At 42.1% G+C, this 21,068-nt stretch overlaps 1 protein-coding gene across 1 annotated transcript in view; it reads right to left on the reverse strand.

Annotated features, from left to right (window-relative positions):
• Positions 1–21,068, reverse strand: part of LOC127575517 (contactin-associated protein-like 5) — a 611,376-nt gene that overhangs the window by 195,624 nt on the left and 394,684 nt on the right. The window contains exon 18 of the mRNA XM_052025454.1: positions 5,971–6,210. Within this exon, the coding sequence (XP_051881414.1) occupies positions 5,971–6,210 (240 nt within the window). The remainder of the gene's footprint in view (positions 1–5,970; positions 6,211–21,068) is intronic.

Consider the following 21,068-nt stretch of genomic DNA (forward strand, 5'->3'; position numbering starts at 1 on the left):
CTGAGAACACCACAACTGGAAACTCCCGCCACCAGATTGGAACAACTCTGTAGATCAATCTGTTGTATTCTCAGCATCAGAACGGATGCCCTGCAGTGGAGCTAAACTCCAGACCACTGCCAATTCTTAACAAAATTCATTTCCACAATTAATATATCTGTAAATTCCTTCAGCTGCCAGGCATACAATCCTTTGCTTTTGTTTTTCCACTCCAAGATTAAACTTCATAAATGCATCAAAAGTGAACCAGAACTGAAATGCTATTATGTAAAAAATGTTCAAATATGTTACTTGGTGAGTTGGGATTAAGTGATTGATCTGGCTGCGCCTGGTTCAAGAACAGCTACTTCCCTTCAACCGTTTGGTTCTTGAACCAACCAGCACAACCCTCATCACTACAGTTTAACAACATCATGACCACTTTGATCACATTGCACCAAAATGGACTTGGTGCTTTTTGTGTTCTAATTGTGTTCTTTCTTGTAAAACAAAATTATATAACTTATGTTTAATTTATGTTTTTCTTATGAATGTTGAGTGTCTGATGCTATGTGCCTGTGATGCTGCTGAAAATAAGTTTTTCATTGCACCTGTGCATACATGTACTTGTGCCTATGACAATAAACTCACCTTGGACCTGAAGCCAGCCACATGCCATGGCAGTCATAAAATCCTACAACTTAAAAGTGTCCAGATAGAAGTGTTTGCAGGCATCTGTTGGAATCTGCTGATTCAACCTTTAACACAGCAAACATGGGGACAGGGAGTAAAATTGAAATTGAAAAAGTAAAACCTGATATTAAGGCTTGACATGCAGTCTTTTGGTCAAAGCAATGTAGCATTCAACTCAAGATACAGGAAACTAATGAAGGATTGCAGTCACAGGGTTGTCAGTTTATTGGAGGAGTAGCCAGTGACTTGGACTACCAAAATGAGGTTCATACAATATTATGACAGCTGATGAATTTAGATTCATGTAACTAAACAAATCTGGAAGAAGATACTGGTATCAGCAATAGTAGCCATGGATTAATGTGAAGTCCCATATGGTTGTCTGGATGTCTTATTTACATTGCCCTATATATAATGACTCTTAACAGTCTGAGTAATAGGATGGGGAACTAAAGTTCAATGGTGATACTGCAGATACTGGAATCTGATGCAATAATCTGCTGGAGGAACTCAGCGGGTCAATCAGCATCTGTGGCAGGAAAGGAATTGTCGAAGTTTCAGGTCGAAACCCTGCATCAGGATCCAAAATGATGACAGTTCCTTTCCTTCCGTAGATGCTGCTTTACCCGCTGAGTTCCTCCAGCAGATTGTTTATTGCCAACGTTTAATGGTAGTCTTCAGATGAGAACTAAATAAATAATAGGTTAAGAGATTGAAGAGGGCAGAAGGGAAGTGATGCGGTTTACAAATTTGAGGATTGTTAAAAGTGGTGTGTATGTCTGAGTGATGGTGGGTGATGAACTAGAATTGTGGTGATATCCATTACTATTTTGCAACACAATTTTTTTCACATAGCAAGTTACTTTGATCTGGAATTCTCTACACGAAGGGGTGGTGGAACAGAAATCAGAAGCATCAGTCAAAAAAGAATTGGATATGTATTTAAAGGCTCTGGGTAAAAAGTATTTTCTCTCATTTCATCCTATTATATTCTAACTATGTTCCCACACAACCTATTCCTATAGAGAAATGGGAACTGGAATAGGACAACTGGGCCCTCTGAGCCGCTCCACCATTCACAAAGATCCTGGCTAATGCTGCATTTGTCCACTGTCCCACCCAATCTTCACAAACTCGAACTGCTCAATAATCTATTGATCTCAACCTTGAATATACTGAATGAATTAACATTCTCAGAACTCTGAGGAAGGTAATTTCAAAGATTTACAATTCTCGGAATAAAGAAATTTCCCCACATCTGGTCCAGTTCTGGAGACTCAGTGTGGAGAACTTCCAGCATTGACTACCCTCAATCCCTCTCAGAATCTTGTAAGTTTTTCAACAAAATCACCATTCATTCTTCATTACTCAAGTGAACACATCTCCTCATTGGATAACACTGTCAGTCCAGGAATCAATCCAGTGAATCTAAACTGGATTGACTCCAATCAAACTTTCTTTACTATTGTAAAATAGTGTGAGGTTATTTGGAGTATTGAGTCTGTGCCTGAACTTTCGATGGCTATCCAATTATATCTGCAATGCTGCTCTTTCCCAATATCTACATCACAAGATCACAAGACATATATTAATTCCTTTTCAGATAATAATTGAATTTGCTGATAGTACAAAACTAGTCGGGAAAGGTTATCCTTCCTTAGGATCAGAACCTAAAAGTTCGTCCAAGAGAATTCTCACAAATGTCCTGCACGATTTCAGCAAGACTTCTTTATTTTTGCACTTATCAATGCATCATAGAAAACGTCCTATCTGGATGCATCACCTCCTGGTATGGCAACTGCTCTGCCCATGACCACAATAAACTGCAGGGACTTGTGGACACAGCTCAGCGCATCGATGAAACCAGCCTCCCCTCCATGGGCTCTGACTATATTTCCCACTGCCTAAGTAAAGCAGCCAGCATAATTAAAGATTCCACCCACCTGAACATTTTCTCTTCTCCCCTCTCCCATCCATACAAACAAAAGCCTGAAAGCACTTACCACCAGGCTCAAGGACAGCTTCTATCCCACTGTTATAAAACCATTGAACGGACCTCTTGTACGATTAGATGGACTCTTGACTTCACAATCTGCCTCATCATGGCCTTGCATCTTATTGTCTGCCTGCACTGCAATTTCTCTGTAACTGTAACACTCTATTCTGCATTCTGTTATTATTTTACCTTGTATTACCTCAATGAATTGATCTGTATGAATGGTATGCAAGACAAGTTTTTCACTGTACCTTGGTGCATGTGACAATTAATAAACCAATTATAATCCCACTCCCGCCTCCTTGGCTTAAAGGTCAACAAATTATTTGCTAATTGTTTGTTGTACCTGCAAGTTTTCTTTCTACATCTCATTCAACAGATCACCAAGATCCCTCTGTACACCAATTTTAAGAGTTTCTCAATATTTGAAAAGATTTCTGTTTTTCTGCTCTGCTTCCCAAAGTGAATAACCTCACATTTTCCAACATTGAACTCCATCTGCCACTTCCTTGCCCACTCATTTACCTGATGCAGACTCTCTACATCCTTTTTACAGTTTATTTTCCCACCTAGTTTAGTACTATCAATTTGAGTTTTTTAAATTTCTTTATTAGCCAAAAAAATAATATGTGCAGACATTGGGAAAGAGCAGCACTGCAGAACTAATTGGATAGCCCGTCGGAAGTTTTGGCACTTTCTCAGTACTCCAGCTGGTGGAAGTGATGAAGGATGATGTGCTGGTCCCCCAGTCCTCATGTTTGACCCTACTACCCTTTGCATCCAGCACGTCATCCTTTCTCATTTCCGTCAGCTGCAGTGAGATCCCACCACCAGCCACATCTTCTCCTCCCCACCCCTTTCCGCAGGGTCCACTCCCTCCGTGGCTCCCTGATCCACTCATCCCTCCCCTCCCTGCTTCCTGACACTTTCCCTTGCAGTCGCAGGAGTTGTACCACCTGTCCCTACACCTCCTCCCTCACCACCATCCAGGGACCCAAACAGCCTTTCCAGGTGAGGCAAAGATTCACGTGAACCTCCTCCAAGCAAAGACTCGTGCACCTCCTCCAACCTCAACTACTGCATTTGGAGCTCCCAATGTGGCCTCCTCTACATCAGAATACAAAACGCAGACGAGGTGACTACTTCGCAGAGCACCTGCGCCTTGTCCAAAATGGCCATCCTGAGCTCCCAGCTGCATGCCATTTCAATTCCCCTTCCCATTCCCACTCCAACCCGTCCATCCCCAGCCTTCTCCACTGCCAGATTGCAGCCCAACGCAAACTAGAGCAGCAACACCTCATATTTCACCTGGGTAGTCTACACCCCAATGGTATGAACATTGAATTTTACATTTTCAGGTAACCCTTCCTTTCTGTGTTTGTTCTTTCTATCTCTGTCTGTCTGTCTGTCTCTCTGTCTTTCTCTCTCCTTGAGATCCACTTTGGTCCTACCATTTTAGTCCCCTTTCCCATACGCCCCTGCAGCTCCCCATCACCCATTTTCGACCCCTTCTCCTAATTCCATCCACCTACTACCCATACACTTGACCCACCAGATCCACCTCCCCAACATGGTTCCATCTACCCTTCACCTCTCTCCTAATGGTTCCCATTATCACCTTCCTTACTGATCAGATTCCAGCACTGATAGTCTTTATGTTCCCACTTAACACCCTCCAGCAGCTGTCTCCACCTTCACCCTCTCCTCCCCTACCTGGCTGCAGCTGCCCACCATCCTCCACTCTTCCTCGGCCCACCAATCATCTACTGACCCTGTGTCATCACTCCCCCTCTCCCCATTATACTGGCCATCTCCCCTCTCCACTACCAGTCCTGATGCAGGGTTTTGACCCGAAATGTCGACGATTCCCCATCCACCCCCACATCCACCCCCACGCCCCCCCCCCCCCCACCACCACCACAGATGCTGCTCAACCTGCTAAGTTCCTCCAGCAGATTGGTTGTTGCTCCGGTTTATTACTTACAAGATTAAAGGGATAATTATGGACAGAAATAAATTAATTGTTTCAAGTGTAGCGGTTAGCATAACATTTCACAGCGCCAGTGACCCGGGTTCAATTCCGGCCACTGCCTGTAAGAAGTTTGTAGGTTCTCCCCATGTCTGCATGGGTTTCCTCCCACATTCCAAAGACATACAGGTTAGGAAGTTGTGGGCGTGCTATGTTGGCGCCAGAAGTGTGGCGACACTTGCGGGCTGCCCCCGGAACACTACTCAAAAAGATGCATTTCACTGTGTGTTTCGATGTACATGTGACTAATAAAGAAATCTCATCTTATCTTATCATAGAATGAGACAGTAAATGAAAATTCAAAAAACTGCAGATGCTGGTACTCTAATTAAAAAAAAACTGAAAATTCTGGGGAAACTCAGCAGGTCAGGCAGCTTCTGTGGAAAGAGAAACAATCAACGTTTCAGATCTGCGACCCTTTGTCAGAAGTCCAAAAGACAGAGATACAGTGGGATGGGATGTGTGGAACAGAAAGACTATCTGTGATGGGACAAGTCAAGGTGGTTTCATAGTGCAGTGGCAGTTCCCAGTACATTAATCTTCTTGGTCTATGCAATGCGTTGATAATAGTAAGTTTGTTGGACCTGCCAGGCAGGCTAGACTTATCTGAGGAGGATAAAAAAAAATACTGTACCAACATGATATGGGAAATGGAAAGATTCTGTAAAACTTCAGGTCAAGTCAGTATATGTCGAAAAAGGAACAATTAATGTTTCAGATGCAAGACCCTTTATCAGACCTGAAGAAGAGAGACACAAGTTAGTATAGTGAAGGTGGGAGAGGGTAATGGGTCAAACAAAAGGAATGTATCTGATGGAGTGAAGTCATGTGGCTGCTGGGATCAGACTAAGCTACTCATAGATAGGGATAAGTGGATAGGTAAGGTTTAGAGGGATTTGGGCCGAATATGGGCAAATGGGACTATCTTAGGTCGGAATCTTGATTGGCATGGTCCAGTTGGGCCGAGGGGCCTGTTTCAGTGCTGTATGACTCTGCTCCCTGTCATATGGCTTCACTCTATCAGATAATTCCTAAGTAGCACAATGGGATCTTTCACATCTTGAGGGAGCTAGTAAATCATCAGATTAAAACTTCATCTGAAAAAGAGGACTAATGATAGCAGAACACTTCCTTGAAATTGCACTGAATTATTAAACTAGATCATTGGGTTCTGGTGCTGGAGAGAGACTTGAACCCACAACGTTCAGCATCAGAGTCAAAAGTACCAAATTACTAAACCATTTGCTTACCTATTTGGAATCTATTTCCCTACCTTTTTTACAGAATGGTCCATCGTAAGCAGAGTGACTGCAGTTGCACAAATAGCCGTTGTACTTCTCTATGCATCTTCCTCCGTTGTGACACAGATTACCATAACTGCTACAGTGTCCCAGGCAACCAGGCTTCACACCAGGAGTAACTTTAGCTCTTTCTTCAAGATCAAGGGTGATCCCATTTAACCGTAAAGAGCGAATGCATCCTAGGAAGCCCTTCTGTCTCGAGGCTGTTCCACCTGCAAATAGATTGACAAACAGTAAGTTGCTGTTATAGTAATACAGTAATGATCAGGATGAAGGATGGACTGGAAGATGTGTTTCTTATTTTTTATGTTATATGTTTTGTTAACAAAATCCCCTAAGCTCAATGTACAAAACATCTTCAGCTTGTATGTTACAGTTTTAGATTATTTGCTATTATTTCCAGTGAAGAGCTGATTCCAAAACTACAAACAACTAGGCCCAGTGCACAAAATGACCTACTCATTTTAACAGTACATCAGTGTTTTTTCTAAGAAGGAACACATTTAAATCTTAGAGTGTTTAACACTTAGCACTGTACATAAATTGTGATTGACCTACTACTAAATTTCACCTTTGTTCATTAGCATATTTTAGAAGTGATAATTGATTTCTCAGATTTCCATTTCATTGTGTCTTATCTCAGATTTAATTCTATCACAGAATATTAAATATGCACTTTTTTAAATCAGATGTTTGTATTTTCAGATTGTTGAAATCATGTAAAAGTATATCTTTGTAAATGAGAAAAAAAATAAGAAGACTAGGAATGCAATTGCTCAGATTTTTTGAAAGGTAATTTTTAGGACAATTCTCTGTGCACTTTTTTAGTGAGTTTACCGTGGAGGTTAACTGCTAAACAAGAGGGAGAGGGATGACATCAGAATGTCTGGGGAATTCATTCACTGACATCAGGTACAGACATTTTAAAGCCAAGAATTAGAATTGGTTTATTATTGTTGGTTGTACCGAGGTACAGCGAAAAACTTGTCTTGCATACCGTTCGTACAGGTCAATTCATTACACAGTGCATTGAGGTAGTACAAGGAAAAACCATACAGAATGCTGAGTAAAATGTCACAGCTACAGAGAAGGTGCAGTGCAGGTAGACAATAAGGTGCAAGGTCATAACGAGGTAGATTGTGAGATCAAGAGCCCATCTTATCGTACTAGGGAACCATTCAATCATTTTACAGCGGAGGGATAGAAGTTGCCCTCGATCCTGGTGGTATGTGCTTTCAGGCTTTTGTATCTTCTGCCTAATGGGAGGGAAGAGAAGAAAGAATGTCCTGGGTGGGTGGAGTCTTTGATTATGCTGGCTGCTTTACCAAGGCAGCAAGAATGTTTTTAAATTGTATTTAAATAATGGATGAGTTTAGGACAAATTATGAATATTTTGCAGGAAATGGGGAGTTGAAAAATGTTATTGTTGTGGGTATTGTCAAAGACTTTCTTTACCTTTACTTTCCTGATTTTTTTTAAATTTAACTTTTCTTGATTCAGGGAAATACAAGACTGGCTAAATGTCTTAGGAGAAAGCTAAGAAGAATGGAAGGGTCAATTTTAAAGCAATGGAAGATTTGGGTTGATGGGAAATGGAGCAAGTCTGCTGTCTGGACCAAGTTTTGGTCCCAGGATGTATTAGTTTTTGAACAACATTTAAAAAAAGCTATACTACTCAGCTCAAAAGCCTGTAAGGTACAAAAGCCTGAAAGCATGTACCAACAGGCTTAAGGACAGCTTCTATCCTGCTGTTATAAGACTATTGTATGGTCCCCTTGTGTGATAAAATGGACTCATGACATCACAATCTACCTCGTTATGGCCTTGCACCTTATTGTCCGCCTGCACTGCACTCTCTGTCAGTAACTTTATTCTGCGTTCTGTTTATGTTTTCCCTTGTACTACCTCAATGCACTAATGTGATGAAATGATCTGTATGGATGGCATGTAAAACAGTCTTTCACTGTACCTCGGTACATGGCACAATAACAAACCAATTTACAAACTTACCATATGGATAGGTAAGTGATGCAAAGCAGTCTCTAGAGGGTTACATATTGAGGCAAGAGTGAAGGACCAGCAATCTATTTGTTGATGTTGTATTGAAAGGAGATTGGAATAGGCAACTGCAAGAATTTCACAGAATGGAACAGTTGGGTGTGAGGCCACGGAAGGACATGACTTTTTATAAATGACCTGGATGAGGAAATGGAGGGATGGGTTAGTAAGTTTGCTGATGACACAAAGGTTGGAGGTGTTGTGGATAGTGTGGAGGGTTGTCAGAGGTTACAGCGGGACATAGATAGGATGCAAAACTGGGCTGAGAAGTGGCAGATGGAGTTCAACCCAGATAAGTGTGAAGTGGTTCATTTTGGTAGGTCAAATATGATGGCAGAATATAGTATTAATTGTAAGACTCTTGGCAGTGTGGAGGATCAGAGGGATCTTGGGGTCTGAGTCCATAGGATGCTTAAAGCAGCTGCACAGGTTGACTCTGTGGTTAAGAAGGCATATGGTGTATTGTCCTTCATCAATCGTGGAATTGAATTTAGGAGCCGAGAGGTAAAGCTGCAGCTATATAGGACCCTGGTCAGACCCCACTTGGAGTACTGTGCTCAGTTCTGGTCACCTCATTACAGGAAGGATGTGGAAGCCATAGAAAGGATGCAGAAGAGATTTACGAGGATGTTGCCTGGATTGGGGAGCATGCCTTATGAAAACAGGTTGAGTGAACTCGGCCTTTTCTCCTTGGAGCGACAGAGTATGAGGGGTGACCTGATAGAGGTGTATAAGATGATGATCGTGTGGATAGTCAGAGGCTTTTTCCTAGGGCTGAACTGGTTGCCACAAGAGGACACAGGTTTAAGGTGCTGGGGAGTAGGTACAGAGTAGATGTCAGGGGTAAGTTATTTACTCAGAGAGTGGTGAGTGCATGGAATGGGTTGCCGGCAACGGTGGTGGAGGCAGATACGATAGTGTCTCTTAAGAGACTTTTGGATAGGTACATGGAGCTTAAAAAAATACAGGGCTATGGGTAAGCCTAGTAATTTCTAAGGTAGGGACATTTTAAGCACAATTTTGTGGGCCAAAGGGCCTGTATTGTGCTGTAGGTTTTCTATGTTTCTCTTACATAGCCTGGAAATTCATCCTATTTCCTTTGGGCTCAGAAAGGAAGCTTTGGACATATTCTCAGTGTGGAAGGTCACTTCCATACTGACATCTGCTTAAGTGCAGTTCCAGACTCATCATAGCTTCATTAAATGAATAGCAAAATAAAAGAAAAATTAAATGCTGGGAATCTGAAATTAAAACAGGAAAAGCTGAAAATACTCGGCAGTCAAGGAACATCTAAGGAAAGAGAAACAAAGTCAGTGTTTCATAGAGACACAGAGGACTGCAGGTGCTGTAATCTGGAGCTAAAAGAAAACTGCTGAAGTAACTCAGTGGATGAGACTGCATATGTGAAGGGATGGTTGATGTTTTGGGTTGACACCCTGTACCAGGACATTTCTTGCCTGAGATCTTTCATCATGTAAATATGAGGCTTACACCTTTTTTTCTGAGGATGCCTCATCTGCTTATAAAACCCCAAGGAGTGACGATAGGTATCGTCAGGATCAAGGTGGGTAACTAATCAGCTGTGTTTTCAGATGTCCAACTTTCAGAAGAATTAATGCAATCTCAGTATGAGTCTCTGCCTGGTTTCCCCATCCTCCTCTATCTGCTCAACGGCTCTCCACAATGATATGGTTGTCATTGGGAATCTTTCTAGGGTATAATGTGAGCACTGCCCCAAAAAGCCAACCCTAGGAATGTGAGGACCAACAGTAACAGTGAAGATAGATGACTGGAAATGTCCAGTTGATGGTGCTATGTTGTGGCTCTGCAGTTTAATTTCAGAAGTGGAGTATCATGCATGGCCATAGTCGATAAGGAATGAATTTCTAGACAAGATCTGTTGCAATTAACTTTTTCCCACTACAAGACCCAAAACAAATTTTCAATATCATTATCTTGAGATGCACTTAATTGTGTCAGCAAATATTCAGATGAATGTAAAACTGAAGACCAATTCAAGCACACACAAAAAAAATAAACTTAAGGGTCTATTAATTTGACTTTAGTCACCAGAGGCTGCATTACATAGGAAACTTTTAGAATTTGAATCTATTAACATCCTGAATTTTGGAAGTGAACTAAAGCTTATAGCTGTTACAACATGACATTATCTGTGCAAATAATTAAAGAGAAATACCTTGTCCTGTATTGCACTTTTACAACACTTAAATGAACATAGAACGTAGAACATTACAGCACAGTACAGGCCCTTCGGCCTACAATGTTGTGCCGACATTTTATCCTGCTCTAAGATCTATCTAACCCTTCCCTCCCATATAGCCCCCTATTTTTCTATCATTCATGTGTCTATCTAAGAGTCTCTTAAATGTCCCTAATGTATCTGCCCCTATTGTGCTATTATGTATTATTATGTAGTTATAATAAAGAACTACAGTTCCCAGTAGGCAATGCAAGGGGTTACATGGGGGAACAGGAAGTGGCTGTAAAAAGAGAGCGAAGGCAAGCCACTTGGTTGTTGGTTAATAAAAATGTTCATATGTTAAACCCACGCGAAGTTTGTCTCTTGTTGAAGAACAAACATAACACCCACAGCCTCTGCAGGCAGTGCGTTCCATGCACCCACCACTCTCTGTGTAAAAGGCTATTAAAATCTTCTAGCTATCAAAACCCTCTATTGAACAGGTCCAGCAAGAAACTTCATGCTCAGTAGTAGTGTTAATATCTTAAGGAAAGGAAAGCACAATTCGCCTTCTATCATTTTCATACATGTTGATATTTATAGATCCTAAGAAAGACAATAAAACTGCACAACCAAAGCTTGGCAACTAATGCCCTCCAGCATGGATACTACTTTCGATGGTCTCTTGAGGTATAGAAATAGACTTCAAAACATATTTCAACTATTTTCTCCTTTGAAGCATTAATATCCAGATTTCTGTTTGGCATTGCTTGACCTTAAGTAAAGCTTGAATAAATAAATAAATATGTCATTAAACACACATTCATGAATGATCTTTTCTGTTGTTTTGCCAATAATCTTATCCAGCGTTGCTGCATAAATTCTGTGTTTCTGCAGACATCGGGAACCACTACCAATGTATCTTTTGTTATCGTGCCTGGAGGTTTCAGTCCAATAGACAGTGGAGCAGAAATGTGGCATTTGCATTAAGCTTGTTAATTTTGCAGGGCCATTTTTTTATCCAAATACAATGCCCTTTGGGTCCCATTGAGGAATCCACATTGTGAATGTTTTAATGCTGATATGAAATATCCATTTAAGTGGAGCAAACACTAAAAACACCATGATGAATAAAATTAAATATGAAAGTATGTTTTGAATAAGGGGATAATTTCAGATTTCTTTGACAGCCAAGACATTTACTATGCCAAAGTTCCACAATACAGGTAAACAATTAAGTGAGTGGTTTTTTGAATAATGGAGCATGAATCACACAAACATTACACTATTTTGGGTACTTGCGTTTTGGTTTTAAAGGGAATGAAAAAACAAGTTAAGCAGTTATGAAATTAATAACAGGTATATCAAAATCCAGCCTTTCCATTCAGTACTCTGACAGTTCTGCAATGTTAGAGGTGAGGTACTGAGGAAGTGCTGCACTGTGAAAGATGTCTTCTTTTAGATGAGACATAAGGTAAGGTACTGTCTGCCCTCTGAGGAAGATGCAAAAGATCCCATGGCACTATTTGTAGTTGAGCAGGGCAGTTCTCTCAAACCTGGCCAATAATTATGTGACGGGATTAGTTTATCCAATCACCTGACTGTCAGATTAAAAGGACACACTCACATTGAACTCCTACTCCCTTGGGAAAGCAGCCCACGATATCAAGGACCCCACTCACCATGGTCATTCTTTTTTCTCCCTCTTTCCAACCAGCAGTCTGCAATCTGTTATTGTTTTCCTTTTGGACTATCTAGATGTACTGATGTATGGAATGATCTGTCTGGATGAACAATCAAATAAAAGCTTTTCACTGTATCTCAGTCCATGTGACAATAATAAACTGATTACCAATTACCAACAACACACATAATAGAATGCCATGGATTATGTCAGTGCTCCAATTAACCTACCAGGTGCAAAGGCGTAGAAGATAACTGAAAGGGAAATCAGGCAAGCCTGGTAAGGCAAGGTTGCAAACAGTCCAGTGCTATATAGAACTTCACCTGTCTGACAGGAGGGTTTTGTCATTGATGCTGGATGCCAAATTCCTGGTAGAATGAACAATGACAATAGGCCAGAAATCCTCAGCCATGTGGTGACCAAGAGGAACACTGTGGAGGATGCAGCTAAAGACTTGAGGTATATACTCAAGTCCCTCTGCTGCCCACCTTAGAACATAGAACAGTACAGCACAGGAACAGGCCCTTCAGCCCACAATGTTGTACTGAACTAATTAACCTACTGATGCCTAATTAAACTAATCCCTTCTGCCCACACATAGTCCATATCCCTCCACTCTCTGCACATTCATGTGCCTATCTAAGAGCTTCTTAAACACCTCTACCATCATGAGTCCTGATGAAGGGTCTCAGCTCGAAACGTCGACTGTTTGTTTCCCTCCGCCTGACCTGTTGAGTTGCTCCAGCATTTTGTGTGTGTTGCTTCAGATTTCCAGCATCTGCAGTCTCTCTTGTATCAGAGTATATGGGCAGAATGACAGTGGTGCCTGTGGGAGCTCATGGTGAGCAAAGTAACTGCTGAATTTTGAAGAGCACAACAGTAATACCAATACCAATACTTCACGAATAAGTCCATTGAAACATGAATGGTGCCATGCAAATCCACTTTTTTAACCCACATCTCTAAAATATTAAAGCTTCATTTATCTCAGCTTGGCTGTCATGTTTCTCAGTGTTAAATCAGTGATGTCATTAGCTGGGAAGCACTTTGAATGCTCAGAGCACTGCATGGATGGAGGTTCCTTCTATTTAAGAGGTAATGATTGAACGTTATAATGGTCTGCTCAGATTGATTAATGCCCCAGAGGGAGCTCAGGGAAAATCTATAGAGGTAATCTCCCAAGTCAGCAGCCTGTAATTAGGCAAAACTGCACCAACTACCCAATAAAGAATGGAAGCTAGTCAGAAGGATTTGAGAAGGGCCAAGAGGTGCAGTGGGGTTAGGTTACAACTTATTCTTCTGGTTTACTCACAGAAAACTGGCCTGGAGTTAAAATCAATGCCTTAAATACAAAGTTGTAAATTTCAGTAAGGCAGTGTAACAAATAGTCCTGAAAAGCAAAACAAAAATACTGCAAACGCTGGAAATCCGAAATGAAAACAGAAAGTACAAGAAGTGCCCAGCTGGTCAGGCAGCATCTGTGGTGAGGGAAGAAGAGTTAATTTCTCAATGTGTCCTGATGAAAGGCAATTCACATGAAACATTAACTCTGTTTCCCTCACCACAGATGCTGCCTAATTCACAGAATTATCGAATCATACAGCACAGAAATGGGCCCTTTTGGCCCACTTTGTCCATGCTGACTGTGTTGTCTAGCTAAGCTAACCCCATTTGCCTGCACGAGGCCTGTATCCCGCTGCACCTTTCCTATCTAAGTACCTGTCTAAATGGATTTTAAACTTTGTAATTGTACCTGCCTCTGTCACCTCCTCTGGCAGCCTGTTGCATATAACCACACTCTCTGTTGGAAAACTTATCCCTCAGGTCTCCTTTAAATTTCTCCCTTCTCACCTTAAAACTGTGCCTTCTGCTTCCCCTGCCTGGGATAAAAACTCTGACTATCCATTCTATCTATGCCCTCATAATTTAATTTGTTGTTTTTTCCAGAACTTTTTGTTTTTGTAACACCTTTACAATAAATTTATCTATTTTATGTCCATTATAATGAGCAAGAACTAAAGAGAAGTAAAATAATCAAACTCCAGCTTCACAGAAGCCAATAAAACTTTGTTGTTTTCAAATGCACTCCATTCAAAGGCATCCACAGAAATGTTTGCAAACCACTTTTTGAAATTGCTCTCAGTTATGAATGTACCCAGTGTTTACCCAACATTGTTTCCCAGTTTAAATTCATCAGTGCTCTGCTAATCTTATGAAAATACAGTGTAATCATAGCCTCGGATCATGAACTTGGAAAACTCCAGCATATGTCACGTGTTTAAAAGCCATTTGTATACTTTATTCAAGGATGAGCACTCTACCCATGTCACCATAGCATAGAAAATTGATCTGCTCCAATGCTCTGAGTGTGAAACCCAATTTACATTGAATGCATTTTCCACTTTAATGCATTTATTTTTCTTGTGGAATTAACAACCTAGGACATGTAAATACATTTTGGATTTATTCAGTGGGTTAATGCATGATAATTGAAAGCGTGATAGATGAAAAAATCCCCATCTGGAGGAATCTCTATGTTGTATCAGGAATAAAGGTCTGTATTCCAGATAGGTTCATCTGGAAACTCATTGGAGAGTTTTCCTTTAACATGCAGTCTATATATTATAGTCATAGAGTAATACAGCATGGAAACAGGTCCTTTGGTCCAACGTCCATACAAACCATGGTGAACCATTTCCCCGCATTTGCCCATATCCCTCCAAACTCCTCCTATCTGTACTTATCCAAATGTCTTTTGAATGTTGCTATTGTACCTTCATAGAAACATAGAAACAAAGAAAAACTACAACACAATTCAGGTCCTTCAGCCCACAAAGTTGTGCCGAACATGTCCCTACCCTAGAAATTACTAGGCTTACCCATAGCCCTCTATTTTTCACAGCTCCATGTACCTATCCAACAGTGTCTTAAAAGACCCTATTGTATCCACCTCCACCACCGCTGCCGGCAGCCCATTCCACACACTCACCACTCTCTGAGTGAAAAACTTACCCCTGACACCTCCTCTATACATACTCCCCAGCACCTTAAACCTATGTTCTCTTGTGACCACCATTTCAGCCCTGGGGAAAAGCCACTGACTATCTACTCGATCAATACCTCTCATCATCTTATACACCTCTATCAGGTCCCCCACTCATCCTCCATCGCTGCAAGGAGAAAAGGCCGAGTTCCCTCAACCTGCGTTCATAGGGCATGCTCCGCATTCCAGGCAGCATCCTTGTAAATCTCCTCTGCACCATTTCTATGGCTTCCACATCCTTCCTGTAGTGAGGTGACCAGAACTGAGCACAGTACTCCAAGTGGGGTCTGACCAGGGACCTATATAGCTGCAACAATACCTCTCGTCTCCTAAATTCAATTCCCTGATTGATGAAGGACAATACACCATATGCCTTCTTAACCACAGAGTCAACCTGCGCAGCCACTTTAAGCGTCCTATGGACTCGGACCCCAAGATCCCTCTGATCCTCCTCACTGCCAAGTGTCATACCATTAATACTATATTCTGCCATCATATTTGACCTACCAAAATGAACCACTTCACACTTATCTGGGTTGAACTGCATCTGCCACTGCTCAGCCCAACTTTGCATCCTATCCATGTCCCTTTGTAATGTCTGACAGCCCTCCAAACTATCCACAACATCCCCAACCTTTGTGTCATCCGCAAACTTACTAACCCACCCCTCCACTTCCTCATCCAGGTCTTTTATAAAAATCACAAAGAGCAAGGGTCCCAGTACAGATCCCTGAGGTACACCACTGGTCACTGACCTCCACGCAGAATACAACCATTCAACCACCACTCTTTGCCTTCTGTGGGCCAGCCAGTTCTGGATCCACACTGCAATGTCCCCTTGGATTCCATGCCTACTTACTTTCTCAATAAGCCTTGCATGAGGTACCTTATCAAACGCCTTGCTGAAATCCATATACACTACATCTACTGCACTCCCTTCATCGATGTGTTTAGTCGCATCCTCAAAAAATTCAATCAGGCTCGTAAGGCAGGACCTGCCCTTGACAAAGCCATGCTGACTATTCCTATTCATATTATACTTCTCCAAATGTTCATAAATCCTGCCTCTCACTGGTCTATAATTCCCTGGGATATCCCTACTCCCTTTCTTGAATAAGGGAACAACATCCGCAACCTCCAATCTTCCGGAACCTCTCCCATCTCCATTGACGATGCAATGATCATCGTCAGAGGCTCTGCAATCTCTTCCCTTGCCTCCCACAGCAGCCTGAGGTACATCTCATCCTTTCCCGGCAACTTATCCAACTTGATGTTTTCCAGAAGTTTCAGCACCTCCTCTTTCTTAATATCTACATGCTCAAGCTTTTCAGCCCGCTGTAAGTCCCCACTACAATCCCCCAGATCTTTTTCCATAGTGAATACGGACATAAAGTATTCATTAAGTACCTCCGCTATTTCTTCTGGATCCATACACACCTTCCCACTGCTGCACTTGATAAGCCCTATTCTTTCGCATCTTATCCTCTTGCTCTTCACATACTTGTAGAATGCCTTGGGGTTTTCCTTAATCCTGCCCGCCAAGGCTTTTTCATGTCCCTTCTGGCTCTCCTAATCTCCGTCTTAAACTCCTTTCTATTAGCCTTATGTTCTTCCAGATCTCTAACATTACCTGGCTCTTTGTACCTTTTGTAAGCTTTTCTTTTCCTTTTGACTAGATTTATTATAGCCTTTGTACACCACGGTTCCTGTATCCTCTCGTGACTCCCCTGTCTCATTGGAACATGCCAATGTAGAACTCCACACAAACATCCCCTGAATATTTGCCACATTTCTTCCGTACTTTTCCCTGAGAACATCTGTTCCCAATTTAATCTTCCAATTTCCTGCCTGAGAGCCTCATAATTCCCTTTACTCCAAGTAAACACCTTTTTAGTCTGTCTGTTCCTATCTCTCTCCAGTGCTAATGTAAAGGAGATAGAATTATGATCACTATCACCAAAATGTTCACCCACTGAGAGATCTGACACCTGACCAGGTTCATTTCCCAATACCAAATCAAGCACAGCCTCTCCTCTTGTAGGTCTATCTACACACTGTGTCAAGAATCCTTCCAGAACACACTTAACAAACTCCACCCAATCTAAACCCCTCACTGTCTGGAGATGCTGATCGATGTTTGGGAAGTTAAAATCCCCCATCACAACAACTCTGTTATTCTCACACCTTTCTAGGATCTGCTTCCCTATCTGCTCCTCAATATCCCTGTTACTATTGGGCGGCCTATAAAAAAACACCCAGTAAAGTTATCGACCCCTTCCTGTTCCTAACCTCCACCCACAGAGACTCCGTAGACAGTCCCTCCATGACGTCCACCTTTTCCGCAGCGGTGGCACTATCTCTGATCAACAGTGCCACTCCCCCAACTCTTTTGCCTCCCTCCCTGTCCTTTCTGAAACATCTAAAACCCGGCACTTGAAGCAACCATTCCAGTCCCTGAGCCATCCGTGTCTCCGTAATGGCCACCACATCATAGCTCCAAGTATTGATCCAAGCTCTAAGCTCATCCGCCTTGTTCACGATACTCCTTGCATTAAAATAGACACATCTCAAACCTGTCTGAGCACATCTCTTCTCTATCATCTGCCTATCATACCTACTACTAGCTTTCTCTATTTGAGAGCCAAACCTGTCTTCCCCAGTCTCTCCAGTACGGATCCCACCCCCTAACAATTCTAGTTTAAACTCTCCCCAGTAGCCTTAGCAAACCTCCCCACCAGGATATTGGTCCCCCTGGGATTCAAGTGCAACCCGTCCTCTTTGAACAGGTCATACCTGCCCCAAAAGTGGCCCCAATGATCCAGAAATCTGAATCCCTGCTCCTTACTCCAATCCCTCAGCCACGCATTTAACCTCCTCCTCATTCTGTTCCTATACCCACTGTCGCTTAGCACAGGCAATTACTCCGGAAATTACTACCTTTGAGGTCCTGCTTCTCAACTTCCTTCCTAATTCTCTATAGTCTTTTTTCAGGACCTCATTCCTTTCCCTACCTATGTCGTTGGTACCAATATGTACCACGATCTCTGGCTGTTCTCCCTCCCCCTTCAGGATATCTTGGACGCGATCTGAAACATCCTGGACCCTGGCACCTGGGAGGCAAACTACCTTCCAAGTTTCTTTCTTGCATCCACAGAATTACTTGTCTGCCCACCTAAGTATAGAGTCACCATCACTAGTGCCCTCCTCACTCCTTCCCTACCCATCTGAGGCATAGGGTCGGGCTCTGTGCCAGAGACACTGCCACTGTTGCTTCCCCCAGGTAGGCTGTCTCCCCCAACAGTACTCGAGCAGGAGTACTTATTGTCAAGGGGTACAGCCACAGGGGTACTCTCTGGTACCTGACTCTTCCCCTTCCTCCTCCTGACTGTGACCCACTTGCCTGACTCCCATGGTCCCGGCGTGACCACCTGCCTGTAACTCCTTTCTATCACCTCCTCATTCTCCCTGACCAGACAAAGGTCATCGAGCTGCGTCTCCAGTTCCCTAACACAGTCCCTCAGGAGCTGCAGCTTGACACACTGGCCGCAGATGTAGCCTTCCCGGAGGCAGGGAGACTCCGGGAACTCCCACATCTGATACCGAGTACAGGAAACCGCACTTATACCCCTACCTTCACTCAAGTCACCTACCTTTCCTCGCCCTTTTATGCCGAAGCCCCTTGAGCCAAAGCCCAAAACACTCTGCTACCTCTCACTCCACTGCCTGCTCTGACGCTGCCCGCTGGATTTGGCGGTTTGCTTTTTAAACAGCCCGCGCCTTACCTGCTGACGTCATGTGCCTGTGCAGTCCAGTCCCCACTATTCCCAATTAAGACTTATATAAAAACTTATAAAGAGAACCTTATAAAACTAAACTAAACTTCCTTACCCACTTTCTCTGGCAGCTCATTATATTGGTATTGGTATTGGTGTATTATTGTCACTTGTACCGAGGTACAGTGAAAAACTTGTCTTGCGTACCGATCGTACAGATCAATTCATTACACAGTGCAGTTATGTTGGGTTAGTACAGAGTGCATTGATGTAGTACAGGTAAAAACAATAACAGTACAGAGTAAAGTGTCACAGCTACAGAGAAAGTGCAGTGCAATAAGGTGCAAGGTCACAACAAGGTAGATCGTAAGGTCCGAGTCCATGTACATGTGAAAACAAAATTGTAAAAGGGATCCTAAGTGTGTGAAATGAATACCCTGAGTGGGGAAAAAGGAGAGGGCAATTCTTTTGTGGAAAGAGGAAGAAGGAGACAGTCCTCAGTGTAGAATTGAAGAAAGTCAGCGGGAGTGGGCCTATATTTCAGAAGAATAATGATATGGACTGTGAAAAAAGAACAGTCCATATCATTAACTCCCTTAATTTTTATTATTATGGTTCCAGGAGAAGAAGCAATGACCCTCTCAAGTACAAGGCTCTTGGAGTCATGGTTGTTATCTCAGGCCTGCACCTCACCCACTAGTTCCTCAGAAGAACTGGCCCTTTTCTCACCCTCCCTCGTTGAACCAGCTGAAGTGGGCGACACAGTTGATGTCTGCAAATGGTCAGGAGGTTTTAGGTGAGCAAGAAGCAAATGTTGTGTATGCTTTGAAAACAATCAGATCTCTCAGTAACCTGGGTTGTCTCAACAGAAATGAATAAACTCTTGGCTCATCACCAAAGTATTCTAATGTAGGAAACATGGCAGCAAACTTGCACAAAAATCAATATGTCAATGACTGTAATATTTGTTTTTCAGTGATACTTCTCCAGAAATAAATATTGACTAAGGCACAAGGAGATAATTCTTGTTCTATGTTATCTTATTCTTAAGGAGAGAGGGACCAGTTGGATTGCTCTTGCATGGAGCCAGTATGATCTTGATGGGCCAAAGGGCCTCCTTCCTGCTGCAGCTGCAGGGGTCAAAGTCAAGGTCAATGTCAAGTCAAATCGAGTTTATTGTCATCTGCACAAGAACATGTATACACAGGTACAATTAAAAACTTAGTTGCAGCAGCATCACAGGCACATAGCATCAGTTACAGAACATTCACAAGGAAAACATAAATTAAACATAAATTATACAAAAGTAAACAAGCTTCTTCAATGATTATTCATTGCAAAATTATTCAATGATTCTGGAAATAAATCGATTGAAAATTTCAAAATTGATATTGATAGATTTTTAAAATGCAATGGATATGCGATGAAGCTAAATAAACAAAATTAAGATTTCCTTTGGTCTTATTGAATGACAATTCACAATGTGCTGCATGTACTCTGCCCAACTCTGATGTTAGCCTTAGGATAAGATTACAGCCAGAACCAAGGCTTTAACCCATCCATATTACTTTCTAATTACTTATAACAACACAGAAGGAGGCCATTTGGCCCATTAATTCCATGCTGGCTTCCAATAGATCAATCCCATCAGTCCCATTGCCTCCCCTCTATCCTTGCAATGCATTCTCCTTCACACAAGCCCACAACTCCCTTTTGATTCTTTTTGCCATTAATCTACGTTAAGGGGTCATTTACAAACCCAGATAAACTACCTTCCTGCTCTTCTTTGAAGTACAAATAGATCATTTTTTGCCAACTTCAAAGAGTAGGCAGAGCATCAGTTTCATGCCTTGTTTGAAAAGTGGCACTTCTGAGAACAAAGAAAAGCACCTCATCTTCTGACTTTGCACATAACAACCTTCAGGACTCAATATTGAATTCAACAAGTTCATACAATCATTCATTCCAGTTTTCGTAGCTAACGTTTCCAGCTTTGATTTTTCCCTCTCTCCACATTTGGTGTTTCAGATTTCATCCAGCTCCTCCTCTCTACACAAGTCCCAGATATATTTTTACCACTTTCTTTCAGTCAGCACCACCACAACTTGTGTCGCTTACTCTCTCCTGGTCTCCACCCTATCACAGGCCTCCTCTTTTGTTGTCTAACACATAACTGTGACACTTTACTCTACTCGGCTATTGTTTTTTTTACCTGTACTACCTCAATGCATTCTGTACTAACTCAATGTATCTGCACTGTGTACGAATTGATCTGTATGAATGGTATGCAAGACAAGTTTTTCACTGTACCT

Source organism: Pristis pectinata, chromosome 1, assembly GCF_009764475.1.
Source record: "Pristis pectinata isolate sPriPec2 chromosome 1, sPriPec2.1.pri, whole genome shotgun sequence".
Classification (NCBI taxonomy): domain Eukaryota; kingdom Metazoa; phylum Chordata; class Chondrichthyes; order Rhinopristiformes; family Pristidae; genus Pristis; species Pristis pectinata.